The 21,103-nt window shown below is 40.1% G+C and overlaps 1 protein-coding gene across 2 annotated transcripts in view; it reads right to left on the bottom strand.

Moving 5' to 3' along the window:
- CERS5 (ceramide synthase 5) overlaps window positions 1–21,103 on the bottom strand; it is a 35,088-nt gene that overhangs the window by 3,224 nt on the left and 10,761 nt on the right. For both annotated transcript variants that reach the window (XM_007179343.2, XM_007179342.2), the window contains exons 2-9: window positions 7,725–7,830; window positions 6,983–7,113; window positions 6,220–6,277; window positions 3,904–3,954; window positions 3,122–3,214; window positions 1,346–1,474; window positions 1,138–1,244; window positions 176–332 (exon numbers count right to left, since the gene is read on the bottom strand). In XM_007179343.2, coding sequence (XP_007179405.1) covers window positions 176–332; window positions 1,138–1,244; window positions 1,346–1,474; window positions 3,122–3,214; window positions 3,904–3,954; window positions 6,220–6,277; window positions 6,983–7,113; window positions 7,725–7,830 — 832 coding nt within the window. The remainder of the gene's footprint in view (window positions 1–175; window positions 333–1,137; window positions 1,245–1,345; window positions 1,475–3,121; window positions 3,215–3,903; window positions 3,955–6,219; window positions 6,278–6,982; window positions 7,114–7,724; window positions 7,831–21,103) is intronic.

The raw sequence follows: 21,103 nt of genomic DNA, 5'->3' as shown, positions 1-21,103 counted from the left end.
ATTCCTAAAGGACAGGAAGAAGGCAGATCCTTCCTCTGACATCTAAGTCATGTCTTAGATGGCTAAACACTCATACTTAAAGAAAAGATGGAAACTTTGGAGCCCTAGGTTCTTTGCTGGGTAATACCTATTTTCCCACCCAGCCCCAAAGAAAGAAGCCATCTTTCATCCTCACCTTTCCTCGGATCAAGGCTTTGAAAGCAATTCGTGCAATTAGGTAGGACCAGATGACATGCAGAACCTGTAGGATCAGGAGAAGGCCATTGAAGAGCCACCAGGAGGGATAGGGCCCGATCATCTCCCAACTCTCAAAGAGGGTCGTGTTCAGAATCCTGTAAGAGGGAGGCCAATGGTCAGATTCCAGAGTCAAAGCCAGACAGATAGGGATGAAGCTGAATTCCCTGGAAAGCAGAACCTTGTGTTTTCTCCCCATACCTTCTATCAGTTGAAGTTCCAGAGATATTCATCCACAGTGAGAAAAGAATAAAGAAAGGGGCCCATGGAGTTTTCTATCTTTAGGGATAAGGAAAGATATAGAAATCTTAGCAACTGATAGAATAAGTCATATTATTAATCACTTCAAATATACAGAGTTTCACAAATTTGGGACACCGATTTTAATCATAATCCTAGGAGTTACTCAGATCCTCAGGCACATATAGGACAGCTGGTAGCTGATTCCCTCAGACTAAGGAGAATCTCCAACCCACAGAGAAAATGACTTTGTATCATAAAGTAGTGAGTGTAGAAGTGAGAGTGGTGTATGTGTGTGTTGGTCAGAGTGGGAGACAGGGTACAGAGCAGGAAAACAAGCAAGAGCCTGAGAATTTTGTAATCAGTACAAAAGAAGGCAAAGGAATTACTTAGGCATAAAATGAAGACTGCTCCTCAGAGATGAGTCAGGAGAGCCACAGCTAAGTGAGCTGGATGCTCTCAGTCTAGATCACACCTCACTAGAAATATTGTGCAAGGGAAATGAGGTCCTTTGAGAGTCCATAAAGGGTCAGGTTAGGTCAAGGAAGAAGCAGAGCAATATTTAGGGTTAGGGAACCTTGGTGGTCTGTTCCCTAAACTGGTGAAAGGTATCACCAGTTTATGGCTACGTATCTACCATAGCTCCACAGCCCTAACACTTACCAGAATGGATAGATTCCTAGACGAGTCACCACAAAAATAGCACTGAAGATCACAAAAAGGGTGTCACAGAGACGCTGATACTTGGCATAATTGGCCAGCTTGGCTGCCTGGAGAAAGGAAGACAAGAATTGAGCTGGGGAGAAAGCCAGTTCTCAGGAAGAAAAGTAAAGAAAGAGGAATAGTGAGGAAAGGGGGATTGGGGTCTTACCTCCAGCAAGAAGTCTGAGGCATCATGTAGACACATGACCAGAGTTCCCACTCGAACCATGTTGTTGATGTAGGAGAAGGTAATGAGCCCAATGGTGGCCAAGTGATGCACAAACATGATCAGGAAGTCCTAGGAAGGAATGGAAATAAAACAGGCAGGTAAAGGGAAGGCCATAGAGCTGCCGGCCAACTCAATGTCCTGCACTGTTCTCAGAGGGTCTTATCCCACCCCTTAGAAGTTCCATTTTGTTTAAATTCTCCCTCAAGGAGCTGCCTAACATTTGACCCAAAACTCTCTACGTCAATGACTGACCCATAATCTACGTTAATATAGCTCAAAACACAGAAAAGAATAATTTTCTTTGGTAGTTGCAGAACATGTAGAGCTTGGGTGCTGAGCTGACACTTGGAAATAATTTCCCAGGTGGTAGTAAGGCATACAAGCCTTAGATATTTCAGATATCCTTGAAAGTCTAAGACTCTTCTGCTTCGATGAAGGAAATTTCAACCAAAGGGACCTAACGGAAAGGGGAGGTTTGTGAAGGGGGCAAAGCTAAACTATTCCAAAACATTTCAGAGACATGCTAAACAATCCATCTTACTACAAGCACTTCCTGCTTTCAGATTTAAAGCTCAAACTTCCTCTTGGGTTCAAATGCCAAGGTTAGTCCTGGAGAAATCTCTAAATACCTGAGTTATTGGACATATCTAATAAATACTTCCCAGCCCAGTGAGGGAGAGAGGGTGGGAGAGGGCAGGTAAATTTGCATCAGAGAAGCAAGGATATAAAGTCTGTGCTCTCCACAGAGACAGATACAATGGTGTATTTTAGCTCTTGAGTTGGGGATGACTTTACAAATACACATTCTAGAATGTTTTAAAACCAACATATGTATTACAAACCTTTTTATATGTGTCATGTATTAAAATAAAATTTTAGTAAGGAGACCTGTGTCTCCTAATCATAGGAGGGTGAAAGGCATCTGAATTGTGTATCAAGCTTCTAGGTTACACAACAACTAATAACCCAGATCAATTTCAATCCATTCCCACAAAGGCTAACCCTGATTTTCCTTACCAAAGATAACCACGAGTTAGTGACAGATTAGGGTTAGAGCTGCTGGAACTGCATTATGTCAGTTATGTCAGGACACCAATAAAAGGTGAAGATTCTGCCCTTTCTGTCTGCTTATAAAAAACTTAAGTCATTTCCAACTTTGCCACTCTGTGGGCAAGTCAACTCACTTCTCTGAATCTTCGTTTCCTAAACAGTAAGAAAAGGGTAAACTAAATCATCTAAAACCCCTTCCAATTGACATTCTTTAAGTAAGTGGGGTCACCAAGAAGGGAGAACAGAGAGGGAACAAGGGTCCCTAGTGCCAAACAAAAGCCAGATCTAGATCTAGCTTTTCTGGAATCAAGGCTTTTCTTGGATCAGGCCTTACTATCCCTATGTCCTGAGCTTAGGGACAAAGCTCAGACTAAGTTTCCTGAGCTTTGGATATGTTAGAACCTTGGAGAAAATGAGGAAAAGGGTATGCTTCTTAGATGGTTAACTGTTTTCATCCTGGGCTGCCCTGAATGCCTCAAATATACTTCATCATTAGTCAGGTCTCACTTCTGAGAACATTACAAAGAGCTAAAGTCCCATTAAACCTACTTTCTCCCTCTTCTGTGGTCCCAATCAGGGCAGAGAATCTGTCACAATGACAATAATGACAGCTGCTGGAAAGGAGGATGCAATAAGTCAGGGAGTTGAGGGAGCCAATGTCCTTACCTTTCTTTTAATGTCTGTAAACTGAGAAAACATCAGAGACCAATAGAAAGCCAATTCCATGATATAATAGTAATAAAGCCCATTTGTGAGAGGCTGGAAGAGAGAAAGAAGTAGTTAGAATACCAGCTAGTCAAAGACTCATTCCATCTCCCCAAATTTCTCCGTCTCAGAGGACCCATACCCCAAATTATTAAATAACCTTCCTCTCCATCATCTTCCAAGATCTGCAATAGCTAACAGACCTTGGATTGGGGCAGAGACTTAAACCTCTTCCCTTCCACATACACATCTTCAGCTCTCATCTTTCAGAGATCAGGTAAGGTTAACACATACTATAGCACAATCAAATCAGTGTGTCTAGAATTCTGGGCAATTAGTGCTTTTCAGGGGATTAAATACACTGAGGCCTTTCTTTCTTCTACTGTTAGCAGCCCCCTGACATTTTTCTACTATGGACTAGAACCATAGTAGAAAATCTTGAGGGATTCAAAAGGGACACATGAACCAGAAAGCACCTCATTAAGTGCCAGGAAGCTGTTTTTTCTTTCCAGCCCAATTAGGGTGAATATAGGAACCTGGAACAAACAGATCACTGGATTTCACTGCTATGGGGACCCCAAAAATAGATACCCTGAATATATGACTCAAAGAGACTCAGTCCCTAATCCCTCAAGAATCCCACGGAAATGTGCCATCTTCCCTTGGGACTGTCAGTGTACTCTCCCCAACCCCATCTTACACACACACGTAAGACCCCTGTCTTGAAAGGGCTCAGATCCTACCTGATAAGGGTAACTGTGCCAGCACTGTCGGGTGTCCCAGAACCAAGGCGACTAAGAGAAAACAGATAATCCAAGTCAGCCTTTAGAATTCTCCCCTGGCTCATCTATATAATCCCTTTCTCTCTATGCTTGGGGCAAAAGAGTTGGGAAAGAAAAAGGAATCCCTCTTGACAGAATTTAGGGTAACTAAACGGCTAGACTTTTCTTCTAGAAAAAGAAAGTGTTATTACAAAGAGAGAAACCATGCTTTGAGGTACGTAAGAGCAATGAGAGAGCTCTAAGATAGTTTCTGGAAACATCACAACCTGGAATATATAGGAAACTGGGAGGCAGGAAGACAATGATTTCATTTAATAACTGAAAGAGAGATCTCCATGCCAAAGATTCACAAGTCAAAAGTAGTAATCTCGAATGGAGTTTCAATTAAGTCCATTTCATCTAAGTTGTTGAATTCATTACTAATAAATTGTTCATAATATTGTCTTATTATTCTTTCAGTGTCTACAGGATATATAGTGATAGCTTCTTCTTTTTTTTTTTTTTAATTTTTGGCCACACCCCGCAGCATGTGGGACCTTAGTTCCCCAACCAGGGATCGAACCTGCACCCCCTGCATTGGAAGGCGGAGTCTTAACATTGGACAACCAGGGAAATCCCCATGATAGCCTCTTTTTCTCCCTGATACTGGTAATTTGTTTTCTTGTTTTTTTTCTAAGCGTTTATCAATTTTAATTAAACCTTTCAAAGAACCAACTTTTGGCTTTATTAATTTTCTCCATTATTTGTCTAATGCCTATTTCATCGATTTTTGCTTTTTTTTTCTTTTTCCTTTCCTTTAACTTACTTTGGGTTTACTTTGCTCTTCTTTTTCTGGATCTTAAAGTGAAAACTTAGGTCATTGATTTTAAAGCTTTCTTCTTTTCTAATATAAACATTTAAAGTTATAAATTTCCTCTTAAGTATGCTTTAGCTACATGCCACACATTTTGGTATGTTGTATTTTCAGTATCATCCAATTCAAAATATTTTCTAATTTCCCTATGATTTCTTATTTGATCTTTGGGTTATTTAGAAGAGTTGTTTAACTTCCAAATATTTCTCTAGATATCTTATTATTAGTTTGATTTCTATTTTAATTCCATTATGGTCAGAGAACATATTTTGTAAGATTTCAATATTTTAAAATTTGCTGAGGGCTTCCCTGGTGGCGCAGTCGTTAAGAATCCTCCTGCCAATGCAGGGCACACGGGTTCGAGCCCCCGTCCGGGAGGATCCCACGTGCCGCAGAGCAACTAAGCCCGTGCGCCACAACTACTGAGCCCACGTGCCTAGAGCCCGCGAGCCACAACTACTGAGCCCACGCGCTGCATCTACTGAAGCCCATGTGCTCTAGAGCCTGTGCTTGGCAACAAGAGAAGCCTGTGCACCGAAACGAAGAGTAGCCCCCGCTCGCCGCAACTAGAGAAAACCCACGCGCAGCAATGAGGACCCAATGCAGCCAAAAATAATAAATAAATAAAAATATATAAATTTATTAAAAAAATAAAAAATAAAAAATAAATAAAATTTGCTGAGACTAATTTTTTGGCCTAACATATGGTCTTAGTTGGTGTTCCATGTGCACTTGAAAATAATACATATCCTTCAGCTGTTGGTGTAGTGTCCTATATATGTCAGTTAGGCCAAACTGGTTGATTGTGTTGTTTAAATCTTCTACATCTTCAGTGATTTTTGTCTAGTGATTTAGTCAATTACAAAGAGTATTAAAATCTCCAAATATGATTGTATATTTGTCTATTCTCTTCCTTTTCCCTTCTTTCTGCCTTTTTATGTTTCATGTATTTTGAAGCCTCAATTATTGCACTTAAAGGAAAACTGTGGTACAGTGAAAAAAAAAAAAGAGGACTCATGAATCAAAAAGCCTGAAATTCTTCTTTGACTCTGACAATTAACTGAAAAGCAGGAATAATACCTGTTTTACCCACTTTAATGAGTTACTAACTTCATTTCTGTAATGTCTCCTCCTTGAAAGAACAGGACTTTGTCAAGTGCTTTGTAAACCATCACGTACTATGCTGATTTAATTAATTTTTTTATTATTAGCATTATTTATGGGAGAAACAGTAGTCACGAGGTTACTGATGTCAGGCCCCAGACAGAAGACAATCTATTTAGCTTATCACAAGAAAAAAAAAAAATCACAAGAAAAAAAAAAAAAGGGAGTGAGGGACAAAATCTAAAGGTATTTAACTCTTATCTTCAGGGATGTAGGCATGATTAGAACCCAAAGGAGAACCAGAGAAAGTTCAGACTCACCGACCAGAGAAATCTAACTCCATAGCAGAATATACATAAATAAAAAGTGAATCTCCACCTGGATGGGCAAGAAGTAGAAGTTAGATACATATTCACTCAAAAGAAAGTCTGTGAAGTAAAGAAGTCAAGATAGCAGATTTGGGGATAAGACAGTTACTGGTAAGAAATTAAGTTCCCATAATAGGGACAAATACTGTTACCGAAAAAGCCAAAGAGATAAAAATCTTCCAGCCTCTGTTTAAAACAGATTTCCACAAGTGTATACTGGCTTTAGTAAACTTTTCTTCCATATTAGACTCCCTGATGATAGTGCCTATTATTATTATTTTTTTGCATGACAATGAGAAATACAGTGCTCGGTGTCCAGAGGATAATCGGCAAAAACCCAGTGAAATGGATTATAGTATGTCCAGAAAAGGGATGCTTCCCACTAAAATGTCAATTTAGAGCAAGCTGGTATTATCTCTACCAAGGTGTACAAGGGTATGCATATCTACCTATGTAAGTGCCGGTATAGGAATTCATTCCCAACTTATTTGGGAAAGGGGCACAAAATGGAACTACATCTAGCTTGGGGGCAAGCATGTCCAAGAAACTAAAGGTGATCAGGCTTCCAGTTCTCTTCTTCCCAGCCTATAACAGAGTTAGCCCTCCACATCTATTGACTGTTATCCTAACAAGAGAAGTGATTTCCAAAAAGAAAACCTTAGTCCAGTCATACTCCACCCTTCTCCTCACTCCCCACCTCCTTCTGCACACCTACATGCTTTCACAGAATTTAGTGAGCGTTGGGGGCTTGTCCTGATTCCTCCGATGGCGAAACCAGCATTGGATTTTTCGGACATCCCAGTCCAGTTGCTTTGACAGGCCCTCCAGCCTTTTCTCATCAGGATACTGCAGATGTATGACCAGAGTCAGAACATCCCTTTTTCTTCAAACATCTCATTAAATCCCTTTGACTAGCTGAATGGCAAAGCGGCGATAACTATAGTGACTTAAGGAATGTTTTTCTTTCCAGCTTTCATCCCCAAAGTCATTTTTAGTACGAAGTACTATTTTACACATCAAGGACTTTTACCATTCATCTATACACATCCTTGTTTGGTCTTCTCCCTCCAGCCCAAGCTAAGTAAAAAGAGATATTAAAACCCAACCGCAAAGGCTATCAGTACCATCTCCATTTGATTATGCAACTAGGTAATGACAAGAGCTGGAGCAGGGAAAAACAAAATCAAAATATGATGTGTGTCTGGGGGAGAAGGAGGGGTGGTGGTGGCTGCTAGGCCCAGAACTCAAATGTATGTAAATGTGACTTATTTAAGGGATCCTGGCCCAAAGGTATTTCCCTGAGTGGATAAAGTTTTCCTAATAGCTCTATGGACTACCCAAATGTGAAAGATCATCCCATCCTATCCCTACCCTTGGAAATACTTGCTCTTTTATCCTCCCCTGCCCTATGGGATAAACCCCCACACGAATCTTCCTCTGTTTCTTTGCCCACTTACCTTGGTAACAGATATGAACACCTTTTCAAGGATGGCATTAGGTTGGGCCTGATAAGGACCACTGTCCTGGATGCCAACATGGAGTGCACAGGGTTTGGCAATATACCTGTAATGGAGAAAACCCAAAAGCCAATTCTAAAAATGGTTTGCCAAGCATGAAGCAAAGATCCTGATTAGGGGACTGATAAGAGGAAAAAGGGGAAACACTTGGCTGGGAGCCAGGACTTTTTGATTTAGTCCTGGATTCTGCCATTGACTCATTTGAGAAGTGACTTGTTGAAGAAATATTGGAACATAAGCTCTCTTTCCATTTTTCCCTGGCTTCCCTTATCACATCTTGAGCTTTAGAGTCAGAGAGAGCTAGATCAAATCACTAGTCTACCATTTACTGCCTGTATGAACTTGGGCAACTTATTTAATCTTGCTAAAGCTCAGTTCTTTCATCTATAAGATTAAGATTCTTGCTACTCAACATAAGGCCAACAGATAAACAGCATTACTGGTTTTTCCTAGAAGCTTTTTAGAAATACAGAATCTTGAACCCCATCTCAGACCAGCAAAATCAGAATCTGCACTAATAAGATTCCCAGGGGATTCATATTCCCATTAAAATGTTAGAAGCGGGTCTACTTTACATGAATCTTGCAGGTACTATGATATTACATATATGAAGACCGTGACACAAGGAAAGTGCTTAATAAATGGTAATTTTCCTTATATCAAATGATCAAGACGATCTTAATTGGAGGGAAAAGTATAACTGAGACTGAGCTCTTCCTAAACACAAATATCCCGGGTCACGGTCACCTTCCTGCCTAATCAAAAGACTATACGGAAATACTTAGAACTTTCAGGAGCTCTGAAGAAAGAAATTGGGAAACTATGAAGAGTGGTAAGAAAGAAATTACCTATTAGTACTCAATTCTAGTCCCAGATCTACCACTAATAAGTCACATAAACTTGGTCAAGTCACTTAATTCTTGGGTTTTGGTTTTGTCGTCTAAAAGAAGGGGTTATATGAGATGACGTATAAGATTTTTTTTCTCGAGCTTCCCTGGTGCCGCAGTGGTTAAGAATCCACCTGCCAACGCAGGGGACATGGGTTCGATCCCTGGTCCGGGAAGATCCCACATGCCGCGGAGCAACTAAGCCCGTGTGCCACAACTACTGAGCCTGAGCTCTAGAGCCCGTGAGCCACAACTACTGAAGCCCACGCGCCTAGAGCCCATGCTCCGCAACAAGAGAAGCCACCACAATGAGAAGCCCGCACACTGCAATGAAGAGTAGACCCCGCTCGCCACAACTAGAGAAAGCCCGCGTGCAGCAACGAAGACCCAATGCAGCCAAAAATAAATAAATTAAATAAATAAATAAATTTAAAAAATAAAAGATTTTTTTCTCTTTCTAAGATTCCATGGTTATATCATTGATTATAACTAACTTATAACTTTTAGATCTTTGAAAATTGAGGAATTATTCCTTGGTTCTTCAAGAAAGATCTCTCTGTTCTCCACAACCATAGATTTTTATGAGCCTCAGCTCTAGGAAAAGCTTTATGTAGTCACTTTCAGAATAAGTCAAAACCAGTTCTAGCTCTCTTAGCATCTTAGGGAGTCTCATGATGAAATTATAACTGGGAGGCGTAAGATGGAATGCTCTTGACCTATTTTCTTGATCTGCATTCGAATCCAGAATTTATCTCTAAGGGAGGGACTGAAAACAAGAAACTTTGTTTATTGTCTTCCTCTATGAAAACTTCTTTTACCTTTATCACCAAAGTTCCTGAGCCATGGGGAAGCGTTGATTCAGATAAAGTAAGCCACATCTGCAACCCATTCTTTTCTCTCTTTTGCACGAGTGGTATAAAAGTTTCATTCAAATGCCAGTGCTAACAGATACTTTAATTTATACTTCCTAGTATATAATTCTGTGTACAAATATTTTAAACCCCCATTCATGTTTAAACTCCTTGTGAACACAGAGAATTCTGTTTTTGTATTTAGCAAGGTTCTGTACTCAGTAGTTGCTCAGCAATTGACAAGGAACAGGTCTAGTGAATTCCACCCTTATTCTGTTGGAGCTCAGTTTGGACCCAGCATTGATCAGCATCCAGAAGAGTAATTAAGGCAGCCATTCTTGGGACTTCCCTAATAGTCCAGTGGTTAGGACTCCGCGTGTCCACTGCAGGGGGCGCAGGTTCGACCCCTGGTCCGGGAACTACAATCCCATGTGCTGTGCCGCAGCACGGCCAGAAAAAAATTAAAAAAAAAAAGGCAGCCATCCTTTGCTGTTGAGTTGGTGCCATATCAGAGATAAGAGCACTGAATCCTCTCTCCCTGTCTCCTCTCACCTATGTTAACTGAATGAAGAGGTAGATCCAAGAACAAAAAACTGCCTTTCCAATTCCTACTTTTACTCCCTGATCCAGGCCTCTTCCTCAATGCAGTCAGGTGATTAAAGGCCCTGGGGTTAGACAGATTTTACCAGCTAAGAGACTTTGTGAAAGCTACTCACCTACAGAATGAGGATAATAATATCTGCTTCACAGGTTTATTTTAAAGATGAGATGACTTGATGCATGCCTAACCCAGTACCTGACACTTTGTAAACATTCATTAAAAGGCAGCTATTATTATTTTTACTAGGAACAGATAGTTCAGTGTGGGTACTCCCTGACGGTACCTCCAGCAAAGTGAGAAGAGCAAGAAACCCTCTTTTACACAACAGGGATGGGTTTGTACCCTGATCACTTGGGTGAAGCCAAGATTGCTTTATTATCTAGACCTTGAAGCAGACTTAATATCCTAGAGTTGTCATACGCTCACATCCTGCCCTCATTAGTTCAGAGTTCAATGAAAGACATAAAGCTACTGGCATCAAGTCAGTGGCAGCTGTAAGACTCTAAGAAAATTTGTTTATTTGACAAATATTTATTGGGCACTGATTCTGTGCTATAGCATGAAGCACAAAACCAAAAATAAGGACTTATGATTGGAAAAGAATTTTTTTAAAAAAATTTATTTATTTAATCATTCATTTGGCTGCACCAGGTCTTAGCTGCAGCACGAAGGCTCTTCACTGTGGCACGTTTAGTTGCAGCACACGGGTTTCTTAGTTGCGGCATGCGAACTCATAGTTGCCGCATGCCTGTGGGATCTAGTTCACCGACCGGGATCGAACCCAGGCCCCCTGCATTGGGAGCGCAGATTCCTACCCACTGGACCACCAGGGAAGTCCCAAGAATTTTTTCTGTGATAAAAAAATTCAAATCAGGGGACTTCCCTGGTGGTCCAGTGGTTAAGACTCCATGCTTCCACTGCAGGGGGCGCAGGTTGGATCCCTGGTTGGGGAACTAAGATCCCACATGCGTTGTGGCGCAACCAAAAGAAAAAAAAAATTCAAATCAGAACTTTGAGAAACTTCACACCTAGTCATGTGTTCATTCCACATCATTCATCTGGCATTTAGTATAACTTATAAAATAGGTTGGTCAAACTCCAAAGAGCCCAGCATTAGCATTCATCCTTTCTGTTAAATCAGCACTTCTCAAAGCGTGCCTGGAGACCTCTGAGACCCTCTTCAGGAGCTCTGCAAGGTCAAAATTATTCTCATAATTCTATAGTTTCATACTAATTCTTTTCTCTCTCATTCTCTCATGAGTGTACAGTGGAATTTTCCACAGCTTACATGACATATAGCAACAGATCGAATGCAGAACTGATATGAGACTACAGCTACCAGATATTAAAGAGATTCACAAAAATGTAAAATAATGCTATCCTCACATTTTTTTTTGTTTTGGAAAAGTAACTTTTCATAAAACATTAGTTATATTACCAATACAATCAATGTATTGTTACTTATAAGTGAATTAATAAATACAATTTAAAAAATTTTCTATTTTAATTTCTAAAACAGTACATATTGGTAGATATTATCCGTATAAACAAAAACTCTCTGGGGTCCTTGATAATTTTTAATAGTGTAAAAGATTCCTGACATCATAGTTTGAAAACTGCTGTGCTGGACGACATTGTCAAACTCATCTTGTGATTTTCTGTCCTCTCCAGTATCAATGTTACCCAAGTTTTAAAATAATTTGTAAGACCAGACTACACTTTGCCTGAATATCTGAATAAGTAGGTATCTAGTGGTCTACAATGGTAAACTACTCCTTTCCACCTGCCACTCCAGGAACATAAGTCTAGTGACCCAACCTGACTGTATCTGTCCTGCTCTAGGGAGATCATTTCATTCTGCCCCTTTCCTGTCCTCCAGATACATGGCAGCAGCTGACCTAAGCCTGGGTTAATTAAGATGAAATTACTCACTGCTTTGCTTTTTCATACCAAAGACAGGAGCTATATCAACAATTCTATCTTTGTGACCCATTGTAACATCATTGACGGATATGAACTATACACAAATATATTCAAAAGTCTAGATCGAGCTTCTCAACTAGTGTGTCATGGAAAGTAACACAGATGGGCTATACTTATGTTGAGATACTGCTCTTAGCTCTCAGGGTGGTCCACGGGGTGGGTGGTAGCCAGACACCCTTGTCTGTAGCCTTTGGCCTCATATATCCCACTGTGCATGCACATATTATTTTCTATGTGTGCAGCAACATGATTGGGTTGGGAAGCACTGGCTTAGATCAATTTCTGGAAAAACATAAAAATGTCAAAATTGATATATAAAGAAGAAAAATAACCATCAAAGAAACTGAAATACAAAACAAGATGAAGAAGGGAAAAATACAATAAAAAGAGAAAGGTCTTATACAGACTGATGAAGATGGTGTATCATTAGGTGAAGAGTATTGAGTAACTAAATATTTTGAACCTGAATACTCCCTCCACCACCCTCCACATAGAGAGACAGACAGACACACACACACAAACATGGAGAGAAGATAGCTGAGATATTTAGAGGCAAATGCAGAATCTCATAGAAAACATTCAGAAAGTCCTTTCCCTTTACAATTGAATTTTTTTTTTTGGCCACGCCACTCGGCTTGTGGGATCTTAGTTCCCCAACCAGGGACTGAATCCGATCCCTTGGCAGTGAAAGCGCAGAGTTGTAACCACTGGACTGCCAGGGAATTCCCTACAACTGAATTCTTAATAAACCAATCACATTAAAAAATGTAAGTAGCTTCTAAAGAGTTGAAAGAGAAGGAAAAAGTAAAAAGGACACTCGGGGGCGGAGTCAAGATGGCAAACTAGGAGGATGCGAAATTCCCGTCTCCTCACAACCAGGGCACCTACCAGGCACCAGAGGGGGACCACAGACACCTAAAGGGACGGGAGGAAGCCCCAGCGATCCGGTAGTGCGTGGGGGTAGTGAAGGGGGAGGAGAAGTGGAGGCAGGATGGGACTGGCACCCCTGAAGGGTGGCTCGGGGAGGGGAAAAGGGGGAAATTGGGGGACCATTGGGAGGGCAGAGGATCAAAAGGGAGCATGGCCAGGTTTCCCCTGCCCACCTGCTGAGACCCCGGGCCTGATCCTCTGCCCACCTAGGCCCCCTCCAGCCCGGTGGGTCCTGAGGGAGTGGGAGGGAAGGGGGAGCAAAAGTAAAGGCCAGACCTCCAGGACCAGCACCCCGAGGGGTGGCTGGGGGAGGGGAGGAGTTCCTACACCCAGCGGGACCCACCCACGGTTAGGGGTCCAGTGGCGACGGGGGAGACCCTGGGAGAGACGGTGGGGGAGAGGCACGAAGGAATGGAGCCAGTGCTTACCCTGTCCACTTAGGCACCGGGAAGCCTGTTGGGCTCTCCGGCCTAATCCTCTGCCCTTGGAGCCTCCCCCCTGCCGTGCAGAGCCCAAGCCCCGCCCCTACACCCCCACCCAGGGCCCCAACTCTACACTCGGAGACCCCCTCCAACGAGCTGGGCCTAAACCCCACCCACACACCCTCACTCAGCGCCCTACCTCCAAACTCGGAACTCCACACTCCTGAGGCCCTCCTTTCCACATGCTGCCTCTCCTCTTCCCCACAGGTCCTAAGCAGAGGCCACGCCCCACGCTTAAACGTCACCCACCTAGGCCCCACCCCATGCTCAAACGTCACCCCCCCACCTGCCTAAGCCCCGCCCCACCCTAAACACTGCCCCTGCCTAAGTGCCACCCCAGCCTAAACCCCACCCCCATGGCCAAGGCTTTTTTTTTTTTCTTTTCTTTTTTCCTCTTTTAGATTGGGGTTGTTTTACATTGTTGATTCATTGTTGTTGATTCTTTCATATTTTTGTTTTTTCCTAATAAACCTTTTATTTTTCTAATTTTATTTTACTTTTTATACTTTGTTATTGTTCTCTCCTTTTGGCTTGCCCCCCCCCTTTCCTTCTTTTTTCTGTTGTGGTTTTATTTTACCTTGTTGCAGTTGTTTCAATTATAGTTTTATTTTTCCTAATATAATTTTTAATCTTTCTATTTTGTTTTTTCTCTTTCATGTTGTGCTGCTCCTTTCTTTCTTCCTTTTTTTTTTTTTTTTTTAACCATGCCACAAAGCTTGTGGGATCTTGGTTCCCAGGCCGGAGGTTGGGCCCAAGCTCCTGTGGTGGGAGCTCCAAGTCCAAACCGCTGGACTAACAGAGAACCTCAGACCCCAGGGAATATCAGTTGGAGTGAGGCCACCCAGAGGTCCTCATCTCAGCACCAAGACCCAGCTCTATCCAACTGCCTGCAAATTCCAGTACTGGACGTCTCAGGCCAAACAACCAGTAAGACAGGAATACAGCACTACCCATCAAAAAAAAAAAAAAGAAACGATAAAAAAAAAGTTACAGATGAAGGAGCAAGGTAAAAACCTACAAGACCAAATAAACGAAGATGAAATGGACAACCTACCTGAAAAAGAATTCAGAATAATGATAGTAAAGATGATCCAAAATCTTGGAAACAGAATGGAGAAAATACAAGAAACATTTAACAAGGATCTAGAAGAATTAAAGAGCTAACAAACAATGGTGAACAACACAATAAATGAAATTAAAAATACTCTAGAAGGAATCAATAACCAAATAACTGGGGCAGAAGAACAGATAAGTGAGCTGGAAGATAAAATGGTGGAAATAACTGCCAGGGAGCAGAATAAAGAAAAAAGAATAAAAAGAACTGAGGACAGTCTCAGAGACCTCCGGGACAACATTAAACACAACAACATTTGAATTATAGGGGTCCCAGAAGAAGAAGAGAAAAAGAAAGGATCTGAGAAAATATTTCAAGAGATTATAGTCAAAAACTTCCGTAACATGGAAAGGAAATAGTCAACCAAGTCCAGGAAGCACAGAGAGTACCATACAGGATAACCCCAAAGAGAAACATGCTGAGAAACGTATTAATCAAACTATCAAAAATTAAATACAAAGAAAAAATATTAAAAGCAGCAAGGGAAAAGCAACAAATAACATACAAGGGAATCCCCATAAGGTTAACAGCTGATCTTTCAGCAGAAACTCTGCAAGCCAGAAGGGAGTGGCAGGAAATATTTAAAGTGATGAAAGGGAAAAACCTACAACCAGGATTACTCTACCCAGCAAGGATCTCATTCAGATTCGATGGAGAAATTAAAACCTTTACAGATAAGCAAAAGTTAAGAGAATTCAGCACCACCAAACCAGCTTTACAACAAATACTAAAGAAACTTCTCTAGGCAGGAAATGCAAGAGGAGGAAAAGACCTACAAAAACAAACCCAAAACAATTAAGAAAATGTAATAGGAACATACATATCGATAATTACCTTAAATGTAAATGAATTAAATGCTCCAACCAAGACAGATGGGCTGAATGGATACAAAAACAAAACCCATACATATGCTGTCTACAAGAGACCCACTTCAGACCTAGGGACACATACAGACTGAAAGTGAGGGGATGGAAAAAGATATTCCATGCAAATGGAAATCAAAAGAAAGCTGGAGTAGCAATTCTCATATTACACAAAACAGACTTTAAAATAAAGACTATTACAAGAGACAAAGAAGGACACTACATAATGATCAAGGGATCAATCCAAGAAGAAGATATAACAATTGTAAATATTTATGCACCCAACCTAGGAGCACCTCAACGCATAAGGAAAATGCTAACAGCCATAAATGGGGAAATCGACAGTAACACAATCATAGTAGTAATTAACACCCCACTTTCACCAATGGACAGATCATCCAAAATGAAAATAAATAAGGAAACACAAGCTTTAAATGACACATTAAATAAGATGGACTTAATTGACATTTATAGGACATTCCATCCAAAAACAACAGAATACACTTTCTTCTCAAGTGCTCATGGAACATTCTCCAGGATAGACCATACCCTGGGTCACAAATCAAGCCTTGGTAAATTTAAGAAAATTGAAATCGTATCAAGTATCTTTTCCGACCACAATGCTATGAGACTATATATCAATTACAGGAAAAAAACTGTAAAAAATACAAACACTTGGAGGCTAAACAATACGTTACTAAATAACCAAGAGATCACTGAAGAAATCAAAGAGGAAATCAAAAAATACCTAGAAACAAATGACAATGAAAACATGACAACCCAAAACCTATGGGATGCAGCAAAAGCAGTTCTAAGAGGGAAGTTTATAGCAATACAATCCTGCCTCAAGAAACAAGAAAAACCTCAAATAAACAACCTAACCTTACACCTAAATCAATTAGAGAAAGAAGAAATAAAAAACACAAAATTAACAGAAGGAAAGAAATCATAAAGATCAGATCAGAAATAAATGAAAAAGAAATGAAGGGAACAATAGCAAAGATCAGTAAAACTAAAAGTTGGTTCTTCAAGAAGATAAACAAAATTGATAAACCATTAGCCAGACTCATCAAGTAAAAAAGGGAGAACACTCAAATCAACAGAATTAGAAATGAAAAAGAATTAACAACTGACAGTGCAGAAATACAAAGGATCATGAGCGATTACTACAAGCAACTATATGCCAATAAAATAGACAACCTGGAAGAAATGGACAAATTCTTAAAAAAGCACAGCCTTCCGAGACTGAACCAGAAAGAAATAGAAAATATAAACAGATGACTCACAAGGACTGAAATTGAGACTGTGATTAAAAATCTTCCAACAAATGAAAGCCCCGGACCAGATGGATTCACAGGTAAATTCTATCAAACATTTAGAGAAGAGCTAACACCTATTCTTCTCAAACTCTTCCAAAATATAGCAGAGGGAGGAACACTCCCTAAACTCATTCTACGAGGCCACCATCACGCTGACACCAAAAGTAGACAAAGATGTCACAAAAAAAAAACTACTGCAGGCCAATATCGATGAACACAGATGCAAAAATCCTCAACAAAATACTCGCAAACAGAATCCAACAGCACATTAAAAGGATCATACACCATGATCAAGTGGGCTTTATCCCAGGAATGCCAAGGATTCTTCAATATATGCAAATCAATCAATGTGATACACCATATTAACAAATTGGAGGATAAAAACCATATGATCATCTCAATAGATGCAGGAAAAGCTTTTGACAAAATTCAACACCCATTTATGATAAAAACTCCCTAGAAAGTGGGCATAGAGGGAACCTACCTCAACATAATAAAGGCCATATATTGACAAACCCACAGCCAACATCGTTCTCAATGGTGAAAAACTGAAAGCATTTCCTCTAAGATCAGGAACAAGTCAAGGTTGCCCACTCTCACCACTATTATTCAACAGTTTTGGAAGTTTTAGCCACAGCAATAAGAGAAGAAAAGGAAATAAAAGGAATCCAAATTGGAAAAGAAGAAGTAAAACTGTCACTGTTTGCATATGACATGATACTATTCACAGAGAATCCTAAAGATGCTACCAGAAAACTACTAGAGCTAATCAATGAATTTGGTAGAGTAGCAGGATACAAAATTAATGCACAGAAATCTCTTGCATTCCTATACACTAAAGATGAAAAATCTGAAAGAGAAATTAAAGAAACACTCCCATTTACCACTACAACAAAAAGAATAAAATACCGAGGAATAAACCTACCTAGGAGACAAAAGACCTGTATGCAGAAAACTATAAGACACTGATGAAAGAAATTAAAGATGATACAAACAGGTGGAGAGATATACCATGTTCTTGGATTGGAAGAATCAACATTGTGAAAATGACTATGCTACCCAAAGCAACCCACAGATTCAGTGCAATCCCTATCAAAATACCAATGGCATTTTTCACAGAACTAGAACAAAAAATTTCACAATTTGTATGGAAACACAAAAGACCCCGAAAGAAAAACAGAGCTGGAGGAATCAGGCTCCCTGACTTCAGACTATACTACAAAGCTATAGTAATCAAGACAGTATGGTACTGGCACAAAAACAGAAATATGGATCAATGGAACAGGATAGAAAGCCCAGAGATAAATCCACGCACATATGGTCACCTTATCTTTGATAAAGGAGGCAAGAGAATACAATGGAGAAAAGACAGCCTCTTCAATAAGTGGTGCTGGGAAAACTGGACAGCTACATGTAAAAGAATGAAATTAGAACACTCCCTAACACCGTATACAAAAATAAACTGAAAATGGATTAATGACCTAAATGTAAGTAAGGCCAGATACTATAAAACTCTTAGAGGAAAACATAGGCAGAACACTCTATGACATAAATCACAGCAAGATCATTTTTGACCCACCTCCTAGAGAAATGGAAATAAAAACAAAAATAAACAAATGGGATCTAATGAAACTTAAAAGCTTTTGCACAGCAAAGAAAACCATAAAAAAGACGAAAAGACAGCCCTCAGGATGGGAGAAAATATTTGCAAATGAAGCAACTGACAAAGGATTAATCTCCAAAATATACAAGCGGCTCATGCGGCTCAATATCAAAAAAACAAACAACCCAATCCAAAAATGGGCAGAAGACCTAAATAGATATTTCTCTAAAGAACAAACAACCCAATCCAAAAATGGACAGAAGACCTTAATAGACACTTCTCCAAAGAAGATATACAGATTGGCAACAAACACATGAAAAGATGCTCAACATCACTAAACATTAGAGAAATGCAAATCAAAGCTACAGTGAGGTATCACCTCACACCAGTCAGAATGGCCATCATCAAAAAAATCTACAAACAATAAATGCTGGAGAGGGTGTGGAGAAAAGGGAACCCTCTTGCACTGTTGGTGGGAATGTAAATTGATACAGTCACTATGAAGAACAGTATGGAGGTTCCTTAAACAACTAAAAATAGAACTACCATATGACCCAGCAATGGGTCATATACCCTGAGAAAACCGTAATTCAAAAAGAGTCATGTACTACAATGTTCACTGCAGCAATATTTACAATAGCCAGGACATGGAAGCAACCTAAGTGTCCATTGACAGATGAATGGACAAAGAAGATGGGGCATATACATACAATGGAATATTACTCAGCCATAAAAAGAAATGAAATTGAGTTATTTGTAGTGAGGTGGATGGACCTAGAGTCTGTCACACAGAGTGAAGTAAGTCAGAAAGAGAAAAACAAATACTGTATGCTAACACATATATATGGAATCTAAAAAAAAAAAAGGTTCTGATGAACCTAAGGGCAGGACAGGAATAAAGACACGGACATAGAGAATGGACTTGAGGACACGGGGAGGGGGAAGTGTAAGTTGGGACGAAGTGAGAGAGTAGCACTGACATATATACACTACCAAATGTAAAATAGATAGCTAGTGGGAAGTAGCTGCATAGCACAGGGAGATCAGCTTGGTGCTTTGCGACCACCTAGAGTGGTGGGATAAGGAGGGTGGGAGGGAGATGCAAGAGGGAGGGGATATAGGGATATACTTATGTATATAGCTGATTCACTTTGTTGCACAGCAGAAACTAACACAACACTATAAAGCAGTTATACTCCAATAAAGATGTTAAAAAATAAATAAATGTTTTTAAAAGTTAAAAAAAATTTAAAAAATAAAAAGGACACTCAGGCAAAGGGAACAGCATGTACTAAAGCAAAGAGATAAGAAAGGGCTTAGAGAAGTATGCAATGTACAAATCGGGAATGGAGGTGGTGACAATGACAGGGGAAAGAACTATACAAGTAGTTAGGGGCCAGGTCACAGGTACCTTGCATGTTATGCTAAGCTTGAACTTTATCCTGTAGTTAATGGAGAGTCACTGAAAGGCTTTAGGTTATTGTAAAAAATCCATGCTATAAGTAATAAAGCACTGAACTAAGTAAGGCTATAGAAATGGAAAGGCAAGGTTAGATTCAATTGATGGTGAGAAAGTGAAACCAATAGAACTTGGTGACCGGATAGATGTAGGAGGCAAAAGAAAAGGAAAAATCAAGGGTGCCTTCTATGTTTCCGGATTGGGAAACTAAGTTGATTATGGAGTCTCAACCAAGTAGAGAATAAGATAAGAAAAGCAATTTGGGAGTGAAAGATGAGTTGTGTGCATGCTGAATTTGAAGTACCCATGGAACATTGAAATGTAACAGTCTAGTAGGCAAATAAGCTTGGAAAAAGGGCCTAAGATACATACACACACAGACAAAAAGGTATGAGAAAGAAAAAAGAGAAAAAAAGAGAATGAGAGAATGAGAATATAGGTGGTAGCTAAAATTGTGAGGGTGGATGTGACTACATAAGAAAGGAATATAAACTAAAAAGAGAGCCAAGGTCAGAATACTGGGAAACACCAACATAAAAGGTGAATTTAGGGGACAGGAATGTCAGAGGTGGAGTTGTATCAAATGAGGTAGAGATCAAGTAAGACAAGGATTTCAGTATCCAATGGATTTGGCAATTTGGAGACCGGTGGTAACCTTCACCAAAGAAATTCCAATAAAATGGAGACTCTAAAAGATAGTAATGAGTTATAGCAGTGAAAAGATATAAAGGGGAGGAAGAAAGAAGTGGAAATAGCTAAGACTCTCAAGAATCTCCACTAAGAAGAGAAGGGAATGTCTTCACTTCCTGCATCAGAACCACTTTATCTAAAACTAATATCCCTGTGCTTTATATCCATTCTCTTCCTGATTAGAAATTTCATTCTATTTATTCCTATTTTTTTCTATTACCTTTGGCTTCATTCTCTACTTGTTTCTTCTCATCAGACCTTGAACATGCTCAAGTTTTCCCAGGTTAAAACAGTGCTTCCTGTCCCTCACACCCTCTGGCTCTCACCCACCTCACAACTAAAGTTCTTGAAAAAGTCCTCTTCTCATGACTTCTCTTCTAACTCCCACTCATTCCTCAACCTTCCTCTCTCTCTCATCTGGCTTCTGACCCTATACTTCACTGAAGCTGCTCTTGCCAAAGTCATCAATGATCTCCTTATTGTGAAATCAAATGGATGCCTTTCACGCCTGCATCTTACCTGACCACTTAGTGCCAT

The sequence above is a fragment of the Balaenoptera acutorostrata genome, chromosome 11 (assembly GCF_949987535.1).
Source record: "Balaenoptera acutorostrata chromosome 11, mBalAcu1.1, whole genome shotgun sequence".
NCBI lineage: Eukaryota > Metazoa > Chordata > Mammalia > Artiodactyla > Balaenopteridae > Balaenoptera > Balaenoptera acutorostrata.
Note: the sequence above shows the minus strand (reverse complement) of the source record. Positions and strands in the feature narration are given on the sequence as shown.